The sequence below is a fragment of the Myotis davidii genome, unplaced genomic scaffold (genome assembly GCF_000327345.1).
Source record: "Myotis davidii unplaced genomic scaffold, ASM32734v1 scaffold227, whole genome shotgun sequence".
NCBI lineage: Eukaryota > Metazoa > Chordata > Mammalia > Chiroptera > Vespertilionidae > Myotis > Myotis davidii.
In genome coordinates this window covers 691,436-713,314 of record NW_006298519.1, presented here as the reverse complement: position 1 = coordinate 713,314, position 21,879 = coordinate 691,436, and the positions used below count along the sequence as shown (strand labels likewise).

The following is a 21,879-nucleotide window of genomic DNA, read 5'->3' as shown; positions in this document are numbered from 1 at the left end:
TTCCAGTGGAATGAGACTCCAGCATGGTGTCTAAATGCTCATTGCAATAGTGTCACACGGCATTTATCTGCGGCATCAGTGGGGAGAGCCATCCCTCCGCAGACACCAGCTCCGGCAGCTGCTGATGCAGCATCACTAACGCCCAGACACCAGGGCCTGAGCCGACACCACAAAACCTCTACCCCAGAGGAAACCAGCTTGGCTGACGTCCTCCCAACAATCTAACCCACAACAGTTTGCACAGCCTGTTTCACAAGCACCAGTGGGTGTGGATGAATGGTAATAATTGACAGCAACTTGATATTACACCACGAATAGCCCAAATGTTTTAACTTGCAGAGAATTGATGCTTTTCTAGTTGGTTATTTAACTTTGCCAAATTTAGCAAGGGTTGCAAACAATCTTATTTGTAAGGTACTGTCAGTAGTTTCAACTTGAATGTTCTTACAACTGGCAGGGTTATGGCTCTTGAGAGAACCTACAACGCTTCTCACACTGCGGCCACAGGCTAGACACCCGCGTGCAGACCGAACACTCACTCTGCAAGGGCAGGGCTGTCCTTGTAGATGCAAAATATCCATTCTGGCCTATCACAGTTTGAGGGCTATTTGTTTCAAAAGCATAAAATCAGGGGCTCCAACTAATAGTGCATCAAAGGCAGAAATAACATGGGGGTGCAGAGGGCCGCCGTGGGTGGGGACTCCTCTCCTCCTAGCTGTATTCTAGACACACTCCTGTACCTCATCTGCGACAAGGGGCACCTCTTCTCCCCGTACCAACCTGGAGGTCGAGGCCAAGGTCTGGAGAAGCCCTACTAACGTGTGGATTGGGAGCTCAGGTGAGACAGCGCCGCCCCCCGCCCCCCGGATTCCCTTTGTAACCTGCCCACACCCGATTCACCAGCGAATCATACCATTCTCTTCAACCTCACACCTCTGAGAGTCGGAGGTGCTGCCCACACGGCGAGCTGCTGCCTCCTTTTACGGGCCTTGTTTTCTAGAGCCACGTGAAGCCAGTGACCTGCAGGTCACCAGGGGCTGCCTAACTAGTGCTCCTAACTAGGCAACTCCCTGACTAGTGCTGCATAACCAGGTAACTCCCTAACTAGGCAACTCCCTAACTAGTGCTGCCTAACCAGGTAACTCCTTAACTGTCTAACTAGTGCTGCGCATGTCACTGAACTCATCACATCTTAGGAAATGGCCCAGTTCTGACAAGTGCTCAGAGTTCTCACTAGATACGCACATTAAAAATGTTTTTGAAAATGCGCACCTATCAGCTTAAAAAAGAAAATGTAGCACCTGCCTTTCTGAATAAAACAACTGTGCAATCCTTCCCACTTCAGCCCCTCACTGGCCACAATTGTACCTGCTCAGGAAACCTGTTCAAGAAAAGTGTTTCACAGACTCAGCAGCGCCTGCCACCGCACCTGCTGTAGCAGGGGAGCACCGCCGACAGGTGCTCGAGGATGCTGTTGAAGGGCCTTTTCGGAGACTGGCTGGGACGGGCCGTGCGTCCCGGAGGACCGGGCAGTTTCTGATCAGCCGGGGGGCTGCGTTTTGGCTGAGCTGCCTGGCTGGCGCCCTCACACTTCTGCTGAGCGGAAGGCGATGCTGGCAGTGATGGCGAGGGAGCCCCCAGTGGGCGATCACCGGCAGAGACCAGGCTTGAATCCCTGGGAACCAGTGTGTGGTTTCCGGTCCCGTGACTTGCAGACGTGGAGGGACCCTGCTCATCCTGACCTGGAGACTCAGGAAGTGACTTTGGGCGAATCTGTGAGGGACACACCACAGTGGGACTTAGAGAAACATCCATGGCAAAGACTGATAATTAAACATGACTAAGACAAATATCGGAATACAATACAATTAAATGTTTGTTTTGTGTTTAATTACTAATCGTAACATGCCCGCTAGCTGTTAGAAAGGCTGGACTCTGACTCTCAGTAACTCCCTTCATAACTCCTTTCTCTGTGAAACCTGAAACGCCGCCTAAGGGAGAACATCGCACCCATCGACCTGCCTTCTCCCTCTCACGGGACCCCACTCCCTTCCCAGCTGCTCTTGGCGAGGAACCAAACAGCTGCTCCAACACCCCCCCCAAACTGCCCCCCCATATGCCAGGGCCGCCAACATCTCCACCATGAGCCCGGGACACCGATGCTGCGGTCATGTCAGTGCCCTCCTCCACTGCTGCAGCACTCCATGCGCCTGCGGGGAGAAACCTGGCCCACTCCGCACTCCGGGTGTAACTCCGGGTCTCGCTTCCCAAGCCCACAGGCATCTGAGGGCACAGACCACAGCTAATCTTGATCACCACTACATGCCCAGTGGATGAAGGGTGGGGTGGCAGAGAGGAGGTGGTTTTTAGGGTCCTTTATGTGCAAGCTCCTGGGACAATGAGAGCTCCCAGGTTCTGGATGTAAAATTATTTTGAGTATTTATAAGGTTATATTAGCTAGAATTAAACATTAATAGTAAAATATTCTGCTGAGATCTCTTTCCCCTTTCGTATCTGCTATAAGAACTTGGAAAAACTGTAAATGGTAAGTATCTTTAATTCTAAATAAAACTCTATTATTCATTTAATGGAGAGAAAAAACTTATTCTGTGGAGACAAAACTTTGAATCTCAACAGAATATTTTACTCAGTTCAAGGAGGCTAAATGTTTCTTTCGAGATGAATGCACTAAGTCTGAATGCTTAACATGCTTTTCTGATGAGAAAAAGCCATTCCAGACCAGGCTCACACCTGCAGGGAGCTGTCACCTAAGTTAAGGAGAGGAACACACCTGACAGAAGGTCCAGGGTCGGGGAAGAGGGCAGCCTGACTGGGCTCAGGGGAAGGCAGGACGCAGACTGAGGATGGGCCCCGGGTGGGGAAGAGCCAGGCAAAGTCTGGCAGTAGCAGGAAGGTGTGAATCAAATGCTGGGGAAATGGGGGCTTTAAAGACCATTTCAGAACCAGAAGATTTCAATGTTGTGGCAAAACATTCTGAAATCTATCTCTGATCAACTCTTTTTGTTTTTTTGTTAATCCTCACCCAAGGATATTTTTCCATTGATTTTTAGAGAGAGTGGGAGGGAAGGGGAGAGACAGAAAGAGGGAAACATCGATGTGAGAGAGACACGTTGATTGGTTGCCTCCCGCATGTGTCCCAACCAGTGTCAGGAAATGAGCCTACAACCAAGTTACGTGCCCTTGATCAGAACTGAACCCGGGACTCTTCAGACCACGGCTGACACTCTATCCAATGAGACAAACTGGTTAGGGCTTGTTTTTCTTTTTTATTTGAGAGGAAGGGATGTGAAATGAGAGGGAGAGAGGAAGAGGAAGAGAGCGACATCATTTTGTTCCACTTATTCACTGGCTGATTCCTGTATGTGCCCTGACCGGGGATGAACCCGAAACTTCAGCTTCAGGATGACGCTCTAATGAACTGAGCTACCTCGCCAGGGCTCTAGTAAACTCCTGAATGGAGTCCTTCTTGAAATTCTTATGGTCTGGTCTCCCTAGGGCTGAGCTCATTTCAGTTCAGTATTCACTGAGCATCCGCTGTGTCCAGATAAGAATCACATATGCCAGAATAAAGCGGCACTAGGGTTCGCCACGTGCTAAAGTCCACAAAGTAAAGGGCATGCTCTTCGTGACGGTGCTGCATATTCTAAAACAAGACCAGGCTTGGCAATCACTGTTATTCAGAAGACTCAGCATATTCCTCAAACCAGCAGCGCAATGGGATATGCCAGACCCACAACGCCCACGTGTGTCTCACAGATAGCAGTGTTTATCTGTATTTCACAAGAAAAAAATCTTAAATTTCAGATGTGGTCTCCTGCCTCTAAACATCAAGGAATAAATTGCAGGCACCTGCTACACCTGGAATATTTGTTCAAAGGCAGGGACACTCACACACACACCTCAGCATCCAGAAAAGAAAGGGGAGATGAGCAGCAGTGTATTCGCCACCTCAGGTCTCTCCTTAGACCCGGAGATAGAAAGTCTCCTATTTATATAGAATGTTTACTGTGACACCTAAAGGTTAACTAGTCGCACCAACAATGAAAACATGAAGGCAACTATTCATCCATCCCATCCCCACTCCCAGACAACAGCAGCAGCCAACGACTTTGGCCAATGAGGCAAGAAACTGGCTCATTATGCTTTGTTTTCTTCCCTCCAAAAAGAAGCCGACAGACTTACTGAGCTCCATGCAGGAAACGGGAGCGCGGAGATCTGCACGTCAGGAAGCTCACTGAGCCGAGAGCCAGTTTTAACGGCCTTAACGTGTTCTTCAAACTGAGACTGTAGGTAGAAGAAAAGGGTCTAGTTTTCTAACAAATTCCAAGGGAAACCACAGTCGTCAATGAGTGCTATTTTTCTTACTATACATTAAAAACGACCAACAATCTTCCAAGAAACAAATGAAACGAGGGTATTAAAGCGACTGTTTCCTGCAGGACAAAGTGCAGAGTAAGACCTCACTGACAGACACACTACAGCCTCATCCACACGCTGCTCTCACCTCAGCATCCAGGTTAGAGCTGGACAGTTAAGAAATATCATTACTTTCATGAAAAACTCTTCTTAAAATTTCAATAAATATTATCTATTGCTTTTAACAGCTCAAAAAAGGAACGGTTTCCATCTGACTAGCCCAGCCGTGGGCAAACTAGGGCCCACGTGCCAGATTCGGCCCGTTTGAAATGAATAAAACTAAAAAAAAAAAAAAAAAAAAAAAAGACCCTTTTATGTAATGATGTTTACTTTGAATTTATATTAGTTCACACAAACACTCCATCCATGCTTTTGTTCCGGGCCTCCGGTCCAGTTTAAGAACCCATTGTGGCCCTCGAGTCAAAAAGTTTGCCCAACCCCTGGACTAGCCGCTTAGAATTATAACCATCATATAGATTTTGACAGAATTATAAAATGTTTTACAACTTACCTCTGCTTTCTCAATTTCTTTTCTAACATCAGAAAGAAATGATTCCCATGAATGTATGTCAGACTCTAGTTCAGGATATGCTGCAGAATCACTGAAAAGGAGAAAAACATGTAACTGCTAAAGTACAAATTAAAACAAACATTTAAACATGAAAGATATATTTCACATGATCACACACACACATACAAAACAACAACTATATTTTTGCCCAGCTGGTATGGCTTGGTGGTTGAGCACTGACCCATGAACCAGGAGGTCAAGGTTACATCCCTCCCGGTCAGGGCATATGCCTGGGTTTTGGGCTCAATTCCCAGTGGGAGGCATGCAGGAGGCAGCCAATCAGTGATTTTCTCTCATCGCTGATGTTTCTCTCTCCCCCTCTCCTTTCTTCTCTGAAATTGATATAAAATATCCTATATAATAAAAGCCTAATATATTATGTGTCTGGGAGTCTATTCAACCAATCAAAGCATAATATGCTAATGACATGCTAAGGCCACTCAACCACTCGCTATGACGTGCACTGACCACCAGGGGGTAGACGCTCCAACCAGTAGGTTAGCATGCTGCTGGGGTCCGGCTGATCAGGACTGAGCGAGATGGGCCGGACATGCCCTGGAGCCCTCCAGCAGTCCCTTCCTGCCCCGACTGGTGGGGTCCCTCGGCCTGGCCTGTGACCTCTCGCAATCCACGACCCCTTGGGGGATGTTGGAGAGCCGGTTTTGGGACGATCCCACAGGCCAGGCAGAGGGACCCCACTGGTGCATGAATTCATGCACTGGGCCTCTAGTATTAAAATAAAGAAATAAATAAAATGGCCCTGCCTAATGTAAGATTTTTTCCTCACCTGTAACTTTCATTTGCTAAATGACATGCTGGGAAATATACCCATAATGCCTACAGTACCTGCGCAATTGCTTCAGGGTCTTCAGATACCCTTCTGCTTGTGATTCCACAATCTGTAACTTATATACTTCTGCCTCTCTCCGGTTTTCAAGCACAGATACCTACCATGAGATGAGAGAACGTTTAAGTATTCTAAAACTGAAAATCTGAAACTAGTTGAATTTGTTAAAACTTAAACATTCTACACCACTTTGCAGTTTCTTCCTAAATGACACACAATGAGAGTCACCAGAACTTGTTTATGTTGTAATGTCAGGTGACTATGCATTAAAACTTTTGGATGTGAAACTAGAGTAACAAAATGACAGACCTTAAATGCCACTTTCCTCAGAGACGACACTTCCCACGTGGCTGACAGCTGCAGCACAGAGCGCGGCTACCTGTGTGCTTCCCCCAGTGGGCGGTACCTGCGCCTGTCTACCCAGGCAGAGCGCCCACAGCCGCACCCTGTCCGACTCCGAGGCCGCGGAGACGCTGTGCTCAGCTTCACGGGCGTCGGGAGCCCTGGCGCATGCTTTTCCAGCAGCGGACTCGCCGGCTTCCCCACCAGCCAACCAGCGGCTTTTGAGAGTCACTGCAGGAAGTGTAGAACTGCCTGCTTCCGTCCAGGTGTCAGCACCTTGCCAGGACCCACCGGCAAAAAGGCTTGCCAGGTGGTGGTGAGAACTGACAGCTCGGGACATGGGCACGAGCACGGCGCCGCAGACGACAGGTGCTCGGCTTTTACTTCCCTCCCTTCCTTAGCGGCAGCTACACAGTCGATATTTAACTGAAAGACTCGTGTTTGCAGATTGCACAAGCTAAGCCTTCTTTTATTTTCCCAGAATAATTACAGACACATATGCCCATAAACCACATTAACTTCTTAATTAGACAAACCACGTTTCAGAACTAAATAAAGTACAGCCAGGGGTCATCATTTTTATTTTTTTGTCTCACTACTTTCTCAAACACTGACACTGGCATATATCCTTTTGGGGGGAGGGCGAGGGCAAGTATATTCTTAAGTGGATGATTTTCGAGTTCCTTTTCTAGTATTGGCAAACGTGCTTTATGGCTGACTCTTGACTAAGTATAATGAAGCCATTCAAAGTGGAGAGCATAAAAATGACTGAGTTACAATGTTCAATAAGGAAAGCAGGTTACAAAATTTGGTGTACACTGAGCACAGCTACGTGACACAACATAAGCGTGAGGGCAAACAATGAAGAAGCTGCAGGCGAGACAGGACCCCTCGAGCCTGCGTGCTCCCGGCAAGGCTGTGGTGCCCCAGGTGCAGTCAGCACAGAGCAGACCAGGGCCTGTGCCCTGTCTGCCAGTCCCCCTGGGGCGGGGCTCACCTCTGCAGCCACAGCTCTTTGAAGAACCTCTTCATATTGCTCCTTCCCTTTCCTTAATTGCTCTTCTATTTTCGTTTTCTCATTTGTAAATGTGTTACTGCAAATAGTAAAGGAGAAACACTTTTTGAAAAAAATGTTACCACTGAGATTACAAAGGCTAAAGCTAGGGTAACAGTGAGGTCGTGCCACAAAAAGACATAGACATCTTCCAGAGTAACTTCTTGCCTCATATTTTACTGTGTAATAGACTCACATGTGCTCTTCGCACTTCACAAATGATCACAGGAAGGTATGAAATTGAAAGTGAGGCCCTGACTGGTTTGGCTCAGTGGACAGAGTGTCGGCCTGCGGACTGAAAGGTTCCAGGTTCGATTCCAGTCAAGGGCATCTACCTTGGTTGCGGGCACATCCCCAGTGGGAGGTGTGCAGGAGGCAGCTGATCGATGTTTCTCTCTCACTGATGTTTCTAAGTCTCTCTCTCTCTCTCTCTCTCCCGCTTCCTCTCTGCAAATAAATCAATAAAATAACTTTTTAAAAAAAGAAAGTGAGGAACTGGTGGGAAACTGGTTCACCATTTTTATGAGCACAGAGGGAGTATAATCTGTTATATTAATACACTTTATAGAATATCCGTCATCCTTTGAGTAAGAAATTCTATCTTGACACAAATTACAAGGAAATAACCCAAAGGAAAAAACGATCTATATAAAGTTGTTCATGGCAATATACCTGTAACAGCTAAAACAAGGCAGGCATGGACCATAATGTGAATGGAAATGCGTATATGAAACAACATATGAGAAAAGCAGAATACAACTGCTTACTACTGAACAGACTGGCAACCAATATGTGAAAACATTATTTCCATTTAATAAAGGTTAAAAGAAAACTTTTTTATAGGTTCATAATGAAAATCCTTCAATGAACCTATAATCACAGCAACAAACTACCATAATGTAGTTGAGACTGGTATTTCAGTAACACAAAAGAAAAGTGTTTAAAACACACATTTAGTTTCAAGCTAACTCAAGGGAAAAGAGGCGTAATAATCAACTATAAATTTAGATTTTTAAACTGACAATGTGGAATAAAGTAGGAACATCACAACATAAAAATACTTAAAGGATAAATTTTAAATATTAAATAATAAAATAGAAAATAAAAAGAGAAACAATCATTTAAAACATAGACAAGCAACAATATGTTTAGATGTCCTGTGTGCTTGTGCCTCTACTATTAAAAGTATTAGACATACAAATAAATTTAAATTTAATTTGCCTGATTTCAGAAGACTGATCCAGAAGGAATTCATGTTCCTTTTCCTGTCCATCATTTTTCTGGGTGTACCTATGAAAGCATAATCACCAAATTTTAATTAGTTTTTTCAAGATTTTTTTACAAACCTGATCCAGAGTAAATTCTACCCACAGCCATGCAAAATTCCTCGAATTCTTTGTAAGTTTTTACATTTTGTTTCATTTCTAGTATCTTCAAAATAGGCAAAGAATTTGGGTCATTTTCCTCTTTGGAAGCTTTCCTTTTACACTTGGAGGGCAGATCACGGATTTCAGCCATTTTATCTGATCACTAAGTCATATGCCTGTCACATGTCATCCTATCTCAGTCCACTTCAAGGAGCACTCCTGGGAGGTTTAAGATGAGACAGGAGTACAGTATGACCAGGGGTTCTCATTCAAAATGCAAACAGCCTCTGTTTGTGTGTGTGTGTGTGCTTTTTAGGATGTGTTTTTATTGATTCTTATTTTTATTATTTATTTTGAAAATATATTTTTATTTATTTCAGAGGGGAAAGAAAAGGGAGATAGAGATAGAAACATCAATGATGAGAGAGAATCATTGATTGGCTGCCTCCTACACTGGGGATCGAGCCTGCAAACTGGGCATGTGCCCTAATCAGGAATTGAACTGTGACCACTTGGTTCATAGGTCAATGCTCAATCACTGAGCCACACCAGCTGAGCTGTTTTTATTGAGTCAGAAAGAGGGGGCGGGGGGAAGGGAGTGGGTGAGAGAGAGAAGGGAGAGAGGGAGGGCAAGAGGAGGAAGAGGGAGAGAGAGGGGGAGAGAAAGAAGGAGAGAGAGAGAGAAAGTTGTGAGAGAGAAATATCTGTTGCTTTCTGTAGTGCCCTGACTAGAAATTGAATCCATAACTTAAGTATGTGCATTGACTGGGAATCAAACTAGCAACCTTTTGGTGTATGGGACACCGCTCCAACCAAATGAACTACTCAACCAGGGCCAGCCCCTACTCTTTAAAATAAAACTTAAGCCCTACCTGGTTTGGCTCAGTGGAAAGAGCATTAGCATGTGGACTACAGGGTCCCAGGTTTGATTCTGGTCAAGGGCACATGCCTGGGTTGTGGGCTCGATCCCCAGTAGAGGGTGTGCAAGAGGCAACAGATCAATTATTCTCTCTCATCATCGATGTTTCTATCTCTATCTCCCTCTCCTTTTCTCTCTGAAATCAATAAAATACATATACTAGAGGCCCGGTGCACAAAATTCGTGCAGGGGGTGGGTGTGTGTCCCTCAGCCCAGCCTGCACCCTCTCCAATCTGGGACCCCCTAAGGGCAGTCAGACATCCCTCTCACAATCAGGACTGCTGGCTTCCAACCGCTCGCCTGCCTGCCTGCCTGATTGCCCCTAACTACTCCCCTGCCAGCACGATTGCCCCAACTGCCCTCCCCTGCAGGCCTGGTCCCCCGCAACTGCCCTCCCCTGCCAGCCATCTTGTGTGTTGGAGTGATGGTCAATTTGCATATTACTCTCTTATTAGGTAAGATATACATAAATAAAACTTAGAGTCCAACACACACTCATGTGTGCACTGTCTGACAACCCTTCAAAACAAAGTGCTAATCTGACCCCTAGGCAATGCCCTGAGGGAGTATGTTCTACCTCTTCATGCTCCCCTACACACCACTTAGTCATCTCTACTTGCTGAACACATTTCCACTAAGAACCAGCTTCAAGGCCTTTCCTTCTTGTGTAGACATATTCCTCTAAGCACTCAATTTTGTCCTGTTCTTTCAAGGAACCTGCGTCATTTCCATAGATGCCGCTGGTCTGTCCTACTGCACCAAGCAGGAGCTCCCTATGCTCCAGCCATTTTTAATACTAAGTGTGACCTAAAGTGTACAAAAACCACATCCTTGCTCATATCCTTTGAGCTTCTTTAGGAGAGCTAAAAGTGTTAAGATTTTGCTTTAAAAGCTAAATATAAAGCATTTACTTGGAAAGTATAAAGCACAGAGAAGCCTATGGCTTATCTTTAAACAGTGACCAAAAGAGACAAAGAAATATATATATTAATAAAGTGTGTGTGTGTGTGTGTGTGTGTGTGTGTACCAGTAAAAAGTCTCCCCAACAGGAATGGTTAATTTTTATGTGAGCAGAAAAAAATATTTTCTCATCAACAGATTCATTTATTTTTGTTTAGTTTGACAGAATGTCTAAATTGAGCATGTAAAAATATGCTAAACATAAATACTTCTGAATTTTTGGATAACAATGATTAAGACTAGACCTGCTCAAATATGAAGAAGAAAAGAGCTTTAAAGACATTATCTTTTCTGCAAATGTGTTCCCTGAAGCTACTTGGACGTGACAGAGGCAGTGTTTTATGTTCACCATTCTTTTAAGGGCTACCTAGAAACTGCCCAGATGTGATGCTAGCGAGACATAATGAAAGCCATGTGATCACATGGCACAGCAAATGGAAAACGCATAAATGCCCTGAAAGATGAGTGTGGTTGTTGTGTCCCCTGGTGACTCGGCCCCCACTGTGCAGCTCTGCTCTGGACGAGGCCGGCACCCCGCCTGAAACTGGAGAAGGTGGTGGAGGGATGCCTGACAGCTCTGGCGCAGACCTGCAGGGGCCTGGCAGCTCCTGCTCCTGCACTCTTGGAAGCTCCCAGGGCCACACAGGGAGTCTGGCTACCATGCTAGAGACCAGATGGAGAGACTGTGTAGATAAAAGTCACAGGGAGGCCACAGGGAGAGGGAGAGAACAAGACACCAGCATCCCGGCTGAGCCCATCCCCAGCTAAACGCAGCCAGAGGAACCACTGGCAAGACCAGCGGATAATGGCCCAGTTGCACTCAGCCCAGACTGTGGGATCACCGTCAGCTAAAGTGGCTGCTAATTTAAGCCACAGAGTTTTGGGTGTTTTGTTACACAATAGGTAACAATTAAGCTAAGTAAATCCTAGGACATATCACTGTTTAAGGAAGAAAGGGGTTAGGAATCCATCATGGAGAATTTTAGCACCAACTTGGCCCATCTGACAACTGTAAGGCTGGTATGTATTTCCAAATCCCTCACACTATAGAACGGAATTCAATGCTTTCAAGATTCAGGGTGAAAGTAATCATAAGTAAAATAATCACCACAGAATCTTAGTGCTGAAAAGAAGCTTAAGATCTAGACAAGACCGCTCATTTCACAGAAAGTGGGGTGTGTGTGTCAAAGGTCATGGTCACAGTAGAGGGAGTGCTCAGACTAGAAGGATGCCTTTCTTTAATTCACAGTCTCACTTTATCTGCAAATATGGCAGGTTTAGAAAAAGTTTCAGGTGACATATTTCCCCAACAGATGTTTTTAAAAATTAGATGAAACAGTATCTAAAATTTTCACTTCACCCGATTTAGTTTGAAATGGAATATCAAAAATGTTAAAATATCAACAACCCTTACCCCAAAAAACAAACAATAAAAATCATTGCATTGAGCCTTACTTACGTTTCAGTGGCATCTGAAACCCTTTTCATTTCCTTCTTTAGTGCTGCTAGTCTTTCTTGTATTTCTTTTTTCTCCTGTTGCCATTTTTTAATTTCCTTTTGCAAATCTTCGAGGAACCAGTCTAATTCTGTCTTTGAGATCTAAAACGATTTTAGAAAGATTTACTTCATGAAACAAAGGAGCCTGAGATCAGAATTGTGCTGGTGACCCCGCCTAGGCCCTGACTCGGGGTCAGCAGAACTGTCACAGCTGGCTGTGCTCCCGGGCTGAGCCTGGGCTACGACGTGGTCCAGGATGTGGCCTCAGCGCCAGCACCCCTCTCCTGCCCTCCGTGAATCAGGCAGGGGGATATGTCAGGTAACAAACCAAGAACAGACCATGGTGCTCAGAAAGGGCTTCTCAGATATCCGATCTCGGGCTCCCAGATGAGCCTGCCACTCGCAGCACGACTCAAGCAGAAGAATAAGGTTACGGCACATCTGCACAAAAGCAAGAGGTGTGACGCAGCGGGAGTGCAGAGTGGACGTATGGAAGGCAGAGCAGGGAGAAATGGCTTCGGTGTCAAACTGGTTACAACAAGGTCTCAAGTGTAAGAGGACAAATGCCTAGGCCCCGGGAGTCTGTTCGACTATAGAGAAACAGTCTTAGCTGGGTTCTGGAAGCAGAGGCCTGTGGTGCAAGGAAGACATAGAGGAAATTGGAGTATTTCCTCTGAGACAGCTTTGAGAAGATTCGTGTCTGACCCCAGCACCCTCCTGTCTCCGCGGGCACTCGGTTTGCAATGGCCCGGGAGGCATCTGGCTGGCCAGCCCAGGTCCCTGCAGACTGCCGGTTCCGACTGCAGTGGTGGGCTGGTTCCAGTGGCCTCCAGGTGCACAGCCAACTGTTCCTGGGCAGCAGAGGTTCAGTAACAGTCCAGTGACACCCCCTCTAGCAGGGGAATGTTCTCCTTACATTTTCCTTGCTGACTCTGGATTTGCTGAGTCATTACAATGACTAAGGTGACCTCCTCTACTTACAAAATCCTGATTCTACCTGGATCACTCGTACAACTATGAGCAAAGTCCATCTGCATGCCTTGCTGCTGGCGGCCACGCTAACCTTGTTTCTCACCCACCTGTGCTTCTATTCTAAGCCAATGATTTCACCTCTGAACCAACCCTTTGGCTGGGAGATGATGTGCAACCAAAGGTTCTACTGTGGCATGACAACCGCCTTGGCAACAAGTACCTGAAGGAATCAGGTATCAAAATGCACTAAGTATTATAAGCACACACTCTTATAGCTCAACCACAAAAATATGCTGCGGGAGCTCGCCTACTGTTTGGACCGACCACCTTTCAATGACACGGGCCTCACAACACTAACCGGGGCAGCCTCCATGCACTTGTCTCTGACTCCACCAACGACAAGGATCTGAATCCTTTTCCTGCAAATATCAGAATAAAAGGAGGAATAGCCCAGAGGATATAACTGTATCCTCTATATGCACTGGTTTAGAGAGAGAATTATAATCACTTTCTGACGATTCTTTTCTCAATTAGAGAAAATTTGGTTTCTGTACCTCTTTTTTAAAACCTCAACTTTATTTCAAAATAAGTATTTGAGGTATCTTCCACCGAGCCACACTGGCCAGGCTCAATAACGAGTTTCCTGAGCTAATTTTATTCTATTTAATACATTGCCCCAGCTACTGATCCAGACTTCTGCAACAGGCTCTTCCTTTCTTAAATGACTACCATCCCTGTTACCTCTAGATCAGTGGTTCTCAACCTGTGGGTCGTGACCCCTTTGGGGGTCGAACAACCCTTTCACAGGGGTCACCTAAATACATCCTGCATATCAGATATTTACATTACGATTCATAATAGTAGTAAAATTACAGTTATGAAGTAGCAACGAAAATAATTTTATGGTTGGGGATCACCACAACATGAGGAACTGTATTAAAGGGTCGCGACATTAGGAAGGTTGAGAACCACTGCTCTAGATGGAAGACTGTACTTCAAAAAGAAACACACCACGATTTCTCACATCTATAATTCCACATCCCTCACATCCCCCCAATTCGATCTGGCTTTGCCGCTAATTAGTATGACTCCAATAGCAGTTACACGTAACTGATAATCTTAGCCAACATAATTCAAGATCAGGAGACTCAGAAAAGACCCCCTGGGTGGCTGTGCAGTTCTGGGGTGCGTAAGCTCTACGTGTTATTCTCACCCTTACTTAGGAATACGATGAAGATGATAATAATAGTAATAACAGTGGCAGCCAACATGCACAGAGCCCTTCCTATGCACCAGTTTTAAGTACTTTGTAAGTATTAATCTAACCCCACAAAATGAGAGCAGTTATCGTCCACATTTCCCAGGTAAGGAACTAAGCACAGAGAAGTTAATAACTTGCCCCAAATCGGAACTGGGAGCGGGCCCAGTCTGATCTGAAGCCAGCCAGTCTGACTCCAGGCCGCACACTCCTCACCACTAATGCTACTGCCTCTCAATACAAACAAGACTAACTTGGAACTCAGTCACCAGAAATAGTTTTGGTTAATCAAGCGGACTGAACTATAGGTAAATGAAAACCCAGATTTACAGCCCCTTTCTTATATGGTGACTTGCAGAGGTCCTAAACATTGAAAAAAAACCCACCAAAGACACTGCCACTTTAATTTGTCCTGGAGAAATTTGAAATAAGCAATACTGAGAAGAATCCTTTGTGTAGCCAACAATGCAGACGCTCAGCTCATGAGCTGCACAAGCACGTTCTCCTAGTGATGCCACATGCTCTTAAAGAGAGGTTTCAGACAGCATTACCTTGTTTTCTTCCAAGTTCCTTTTCAACTTTTCTTCCAGGTCCCTGGTCTCTTCTGAGCCCTTCAGTTTTCTCTGCTCGTAATTTTCACAGGCTTCCTCAAGCTGCTCTTGTAAAACGTGGGACTCCTTTTCAATCTGTGAAATATCCCCCTAAAAGTAAATTACAAAGTTTTCTATTAAAGTAGCGAAAAATGCTTATTTCTGATCTTGTCCTGAACTGCTTCTTAAAATAAACAAAGGAGAGTAAAAGGCAGATGAAAATTTTCAAGGGAAATGCCACAATGACTCAAGAATTAAAAACTCCTGAACACTGTTAAGCAAAGCCAGCTCTTTTAAAATAATGTTATTCATATTACTGGAATTTGTAACAAAACTTTTCGATCTGTACTATAACTAGTTCTGAATATTTGTCTTAGAAGGGTTTGGTATTGAATCAGTAGTTTGATGTGAATGTCATTCTCTAACAATTAACATCAAGAACTATTTTTTAGGTTTAAAAGCTGCATATTTTATGCATATTTTAGATATGAACAGAACTTTTTTTTACTTTGGTTCTACTTTACAGTGTTTTAAAAGGATAGCTGCTGTTTTTTTTTAAGTTAAAATATTATCAATGAATTGCTTTCAGATATATAACTATCTCAAACCAGCTTTATAACAAACAAACAAAAGCCATACTCTAAGCAGTGGTTCTCAACCTTCCTAATGCTGCGACCCTTTAATACAGTTCCTCATGTTGTGGTGACCCCCAACCATAAAATTATTTTCGTTGCTACTGTTTTGAATCGTAATGTAATATGCTATACAGTGCGGCCTTGACTTACAAGTTTAATTCATTCCAAGACCGAGCTCATTAAGGAGCTCGTTAACTCAAATTACTCTATCAACTCAATGCAAAAAATCGGCCGAGAGACAGCTGGTATCTCAAAAAACTCATTAGTCTGGACACTCGTAAGTCAAGGCCCCACTGTATGTGTTTTCTGATGGTTGTGACCCACAGGTTGAGAACCACTGCCAGTATCTTTTTAGTAACTATGGAATGGATCAAATAACTTTTCTCTGAAGGTATATTAGCTAGTAAATTATATTAATAGATTTTCTAATTCAATCATTCTTTAGAAAGTGAAGGTCTTTATAATATGATCTATATCATTCATGTGAATAAGCACTATTTATCAATTAATACAGGCTGATTATAGCACTTAAACCAGCGGTTCTCAACCTGTGGGTCGCGACCCCTTTGGCAGTCGAACGACCCTTTCAAGGGGTCGCCTAAGACCATCCTGCATATCAGATATTTACATGACGATTCTTAACAGTAGCAACATGACAGTTATGCAGTAGCAACCAAAATAATTTTATGGTTGGGTCACAACATGAGGAACTGTATTTAAAGAGCCAGAAGGTTGAGAACCACTGAGTTAAACAGTAAAGCCATTATACTATGAAATAAATAAGCTCGAAAAAAAATCTTACCTTTTCATTCTGCTTCTCCTTACCCAATTCAAAACAGATAAAAACAGAACAGGATTTTTTTGGTTATTCTCTAAAGCTTATTCCATAATAACATTTCAGATGGAATTACTAGTAGGTGGCTCCAAAATAGTTCTAGTCAGTCATTCCCATCTAGTTAAATGAAGGACACTCGAACCTTTACACAGTGTAATACAATTCTGACTCACCTGTTGTGCCTCAAAAGGATCATACGGCTCAGTATTGACTTCTTGATGTGCTACATTCCCAGACACCTTTGGGGCAAAACAAACACTAAATTTTAATCTATGTCAACTGCTCTGGTAAAATAGGTCCATTATGTAATACCATTTAAAAACATGCTCACAATTTTTGTAAGGTTTTTTTTTTTTAAATGATTTTGACTCATTAGAAAATAGAAAACTTAGTGAGTAGGGGATAATCCAATCAGGGTTTAATGAATTCATGCCCAGTAAAGTTAACTACAGAGGCACCTAAATTTATTCTCATGCTTGTTAGGAAGGAACTTTTATGCACCCCCCTCCTGTTTCTCTCCATCTGGTTGCCTTAACTCCCTCCTACTTCCGTTTTGGTAGGAGAAACTGGGCATGCATGTGTAGCCCGGACTCTCTGTCCCTTCCTCTTGGGAGGTGCGTGTGCAGAAAGCACACTGTCCCTCCTTCTCTACATCGTATGGGGCAGGCACCCACATGGGGAGGCCTCCAGTCCAGCGCTGCTGTAAGGCATACACTGGTGAGCGGGGTTCCTGTTAGGACATGCACTCTGCATAGAAAGAAGCACATCTCCAACTGTGCCTTAATATTACTAAGGTGATGTTTGGTTACATCTACTGATTCCTCTAGTTTATTTCTCAACTGGAGCAAAACTGGGGTAGAAAACAAGGGTATTATTTACTAGGCCCTAAAATTCTTTCTTGACAAGATTACCTATTATGTCCTACAAAAGGGATCATATTTTTAAGACATTTTCAGGTGAAAGCATTAGTAACCATATTTGTTCAATCATTTTAGTGTATATATATTGGCAATAAAAAATGAAAAAAAAATTTAACTTCAGTATTAAGACAACTTTTTTCTATTTAAGTCTTACCTGTATGGCAACCACTTGTGTATGTGGAATATTTGTGGCTTCATCGGTCCTTTCTGGGTTTGCTTCCTGCTTGTGGGCAGAATTTCCACAGTGACCATTATTTCTGCTGGGCTCACTCTGGGCTGGATCAGCACCACCTGTGCTGTCCTGTGACTTTACTGATATCTCCAAAGAGTCCTGAAGGATCTGTGTTTCTGAGGCAATCTGGTTGCCAGGGGCATGCTCAGCATTCAAACGACGACCATCAAAATACACAGCAGCACTCTGATCTGGTCTGTCATTGGCTACGTAAGATGACACCACTGTCACTGATGTTTGCAGCTGATATTCAGTTGAAATGGTGGCCAGTGGTGTGTAAATGTTAGTGTACTGGGGCAAGGTTGGGACCATGCTTATGTATGCTGGTGGTGGCGGGGTAAGCTCGAATGCCCTGAAGGGAAGGTATGTACAGTACCCTGTGACCACATGGGCTTGAGTCCAATAGGTTGTTTTCACATCCTCATGAACTGGCTTGGGAGAAATGGAGGTCGAACGACCCTGAGGATGGCGACTCGCATCCTCAGAGGCTGCTTTGGGAGGACTGGGAGCGACCTCTTTGGGCTTCTCGCCCTCTGAAACTGACCTGCGAGAATTCTCAGACACTGGCTGTGGCTTGGACACTGGTTGTAGCTTGGACACTGTTTGTGGCTTCTCAGCTTCACAGGCTGGTTTGGGAAAATCAGCAGAGGCAGGCTGGGGTTTTGCACCCTCAGAAGCTGGTGCTGAAGATAAACTGGACACTGCTTTGGACTTCACATCTGGTTTAAATTCCCTAGCGGTTGGATTCAGCGGCAGTTTAACTCGTAAGTACTCTCCTGTTTTTGACATTTCTTCCACTTTTGTTTTGATGTTTTTCTTCCTTCTCTTTTTCTTGAGCCGTGATGCAACTTTCTTCAAAGCAATACAGTTGTCAATCACAACAAAACGAGGACATCCTAGGAGGAAAGATTTCAAACCTCCAGCTTTTTCTAGTATCTGACGAGTTTCTTCTGGGAAGAATTCATATTCTTCAGAGAACATCTTGTTACTCATATCCAAGGGACCATGCTCCTCCAACAACTGAGAGAAATAACTGGGGGGAAAAATTTGCATTTATATAAGTTATTATAAGTACTGGTACATGTTCATTAGAAATATACTATTTCCCAAAAAATTCTCCCAAAGCAAATACTATTTCACTTCCAGCTGATCTCAACTCCTCCCCAACAAATATTATACTCATATTAAATCTGAGAAAGGCTAACTGTAACCAATGATACTATAAATAAAGTTTTGTTTCTCTCAGAAAATAATTTTTAAAAAGTTTTTTTAGTAAAAGAAATAAAAGGGCTTAAAAAGTTACTTTATACGTTTTAATTATATAAGTATACAATCTATTTAAAAAGCAATGAAAAGAAACTTTATCTGAGAAAAAACAAAATGCCAAGTGAAAAGAGGAAATAAAACTTCCAGAAAATATCTGATTGGAATTTGCATATAGTACATCTATTGTAATTTTTTGTTTAAGAGTAGGATGTGATTCAGAGGTATTGAAATCAATCATGTCCGATCAATAAGCCAATATAGTACAGGATCAGACCCACAGAAACAGGGCAGGTCCCTTAATCTGCCTCCAGCTCTGGATTGTGGTCACCCCAGGTCTGGGCACTATCTTTTCTCAGGCTCAAAAAGGCTTCCTCCTCCATGTGAATTTGGTCTTCAGTCTGTAACAGTGAGAAACTAACAAGACAGACACATACCACATACAACTAAGAAGGCTTTTCAAGAGCAAAAATCTCCAAAGAAACTTTCTTAGTAAATTAATCTTAACCAGGAAGACAAGTTATTTAGGAGATAAAAGCAACACTTTTTGAAGCAAAGAAAACTCCTTTCTGTGCAGAAGCTGCTGCAGATAAATGCACAGAACAATTACAAACAGCTGCCCTCTGTGCAAATGGCCGATGCTCTGAAACATAAAGACCCAATGTCACTCTGTCAGCACTGCTGCTCTCAATACTGAAAAGTCACCCATCTCTCTTAGAGTGTTTTTTGATGACTATGTTCCCTTAGAATAATTTCTACAATTGAAACTTCCCTACATACATGATGTTTTGCAAGATAACATGTTAAATATGTTTTTGCTTTAAGATTCCCATCAAACTTTATTTTTAATGGGAAATTTCTAAAAACAAAAAGGGGTTGAGGAGAGTGAAGTATGAAGAAACAAGTGATGCAGTCTCGGGAACAGTAATCCTTGTAGAGGATTTTGGCTGATTAGTATAAATAACATTGGCCCTCCCCTCCTTTGTCTGAAGAGAGTCCTTTTCTGTTGGTGTTTAGTTGCCACTGAGCAAGAGCAGAACAATCATCAATGGTGTGTACGTATTTACTCCTTCTCTCCATGATGAATACTTAAGAGAATCATTGAAACAGAAAACGTTCTATCTGGATGAAAATACTTAAATCCCAAATGGGGTAACTGAAGAAGAGACCACATGAAAGGAATCACTCTCCGTCTCAACAACAAATTTCAAGTTACACATGTGACAAGGACAGTATGATTATGCGACCACGCGAGCTTTTCCACAGCCAGTCACGAAGTGCTGATGCCGTGCTGGACACAACCATCCAGCAACCAGTAGGTCACGTTCCTGAAGAACAGTCAGGAATATGAAAAATGCTCACTGTGCATTTTCAGGTGAAAAGGTAAATGACAAGGCTGAGCATATAGTACAACCACAGTTTGCAAATCTTGAAACCCATTTTATACACAGACTTTTAAAAGTCTGAGGGGATGCACACCAAAAGTTAACTGTGGTTATATCTGGATGATAGAAATAATTTTTTTTATTTTGTCCTTTCAACTTTATTTTTTAAAAATTCAAGTATTATCTATATATATAAAAGGCTAAGCAACTGTCCGACCATCTGACTGTCTAGTACCTATGATGTGCACTCACCACCAGGGGGCAGATGTTCAACACAGGAGCTGCTGAGCTGTGGTGACTTGGCTGCAGTGGTTCTCAGGTGACGCACCCCAGAATCAGAGAGGAGGGAGCCCGATTCCTTGTGGGGCTGCGCGATTTCACCTTCGGCGTGAGTTATGTTGTTGCTGGGGCACTGTCAGCCCCAAATCTGGTTTACTGTTGAGATGCGGTGACCACAGACGCCCTTTGAGCTGCAGCACTGCCCCAGGTTCGGCGCGGGGAGGAACTGCGGGAGGTTGGCTCCAGGATGTGTCCAGCCCATCTTGCCCAGTCCTGCCCCACCAGCCACCTTCTAATTAATTTCCTTTCAATGTGCACAGATTTGTGTATTGGGCCACTAGTTACTTTTATAATCAGAAAAAAATTTTTTCTAAGAAACAGAACCTTCAGGTTTTGTCCACTGGCTAAGTAGCAACAAATTTTTCACATATTCAATGCAGAACAAAATTGAATGTGTGAAAAATAGTCCAAAATTTGGACTATTTCTTGTCTAGTCCAAAGAAATATTATAACCTTATTGTGAATAAAATTTTTATAATTACTATTATCTGAAATGCAATCCGAAATGAACTTTAACTCTATTTATCCACTTTTCTGGCCTCAAAAAAAGTCACTTGGTTGGCATGGCTCAGTGGTTGAGCATTGACCTATGAATCAGGAGGTCATGGTTCAATTCCTGGTCAGGGCATGTGTCTGGGTTGCGGGCTTAATCCCCAGTGTGGGGCATGCAGGAGGCAGCCAATCAGTGATTCTCTCTCATCATTGGTGTTTCTCTTTTTCTCCCTGAAATCAATAAAAGTATATTAAAAAAAATAAAAGAAAATAAAGAAAAACCATTAAGAGGAACCCAAGAGCATATAACCAGACTAAATGGGAATGCAGCAACTGAGGAAAACAGAATGACCAAATTGTGAATGAGTGACAGGTTTTCCAGGAGAATAGTTAGCTTTTGATTTAATTCTCTGTTGCAGATCTTAGCCCTCAGTTTCATTTCTTAAGGAAAACACCATGCACTTCTTATTAACGCCAACCTCAAAATAGTAATTCCAAATCTCTCTGAATTCTTTACTCCTTTATGTCATACTAGTGGCCCGGTAAACGGATTCGTGCACATTGAGAGGAAATTAATTAGAAGGTGGCTGGTGGTGTGGGACTGGGCAAGTTGGGCTGGACACGCCCTGGAGCCAACCTCCCGCATTCCCTCCCCAGCCAGCCACACCCCTGGGGTGGTGCCGTGGCTTGAAGGTTATCTGTGGTTACCGCATCTAGGCAGTAAATGAGATTCGGGGCTGACAGTGCCCCAGCAATAACATAACCCACAGGTGAAGGTGGAATTGCACAGCTCCACGAAGAATTGGGCTCCCTCCTCTCTGGTTCTGGGGTGTGTCACTGGAGAACTGCTGCTGCCAAGTCACTACAGATCGGCAGCTCCTGTGTTGAGTGTCTGCCCCCTGGTGGTCAGTGTGCATCATAGGTACCAGACGGTTGCTTAGCCTTTATATACATAGACTAGAGA

The 21,879-nt window shown here is 43.7% G+C and overlaps 1 protein-coding gene across 4 annotated transcripts in view; it reads right to left on the bottom strand.

Annotated features, from left to right (window-relative positions):
- Positions 1-21,879, bottom strand: part of TTC3 (tetratricopeptide repeat domain 3) — a 95,751-nt gene that overhangs the window by 4,382 nt on the left and 69,490 nt on the right. For all 4 annotated transcript variants that reach the window (XM_006774129.2, XM_006774130.2, XM_015570715.1 and 1 more), the window contains 10 exons: positions 17,359-18,469; positions 16,458-16,523; positions 14,776-14,925; positions 11,957-12,096; positions 8,473-8,541; positions 7,195-7,291; positions 5,855-5,955; positions 4,949-5,039; positions 4,204-4,305; positions 1,430-1,773 (listed from right to left, as the gene is read on the bottom strand). In XM_006774129.2, coding sequence (XP_006774192.1) covers positions 1,430-1,773; positions 4,204-4,305; positions 4,949-5,039; positions 5,855-5,955; positions 7,195-7,291; positions 8,473-8,541; positions 11,957-12,096; positions 14,776-14,925; positions 16,458-16,523; positions 17,359-18,469 — 2,271 coding nt within the window. The remainder of the gene's footprint in view (positions 1-1,429; positions 1,774-4,203; positions 4,306-4,948; positions 5,040-5,854; positions 5,956-7,194; positions 7,292-8,472; positions 8,542-11,956; positions 12,097-14,775; positions 14,926-16,457; positions 16,524-17,358; positions 18,470-21,879) is intronic.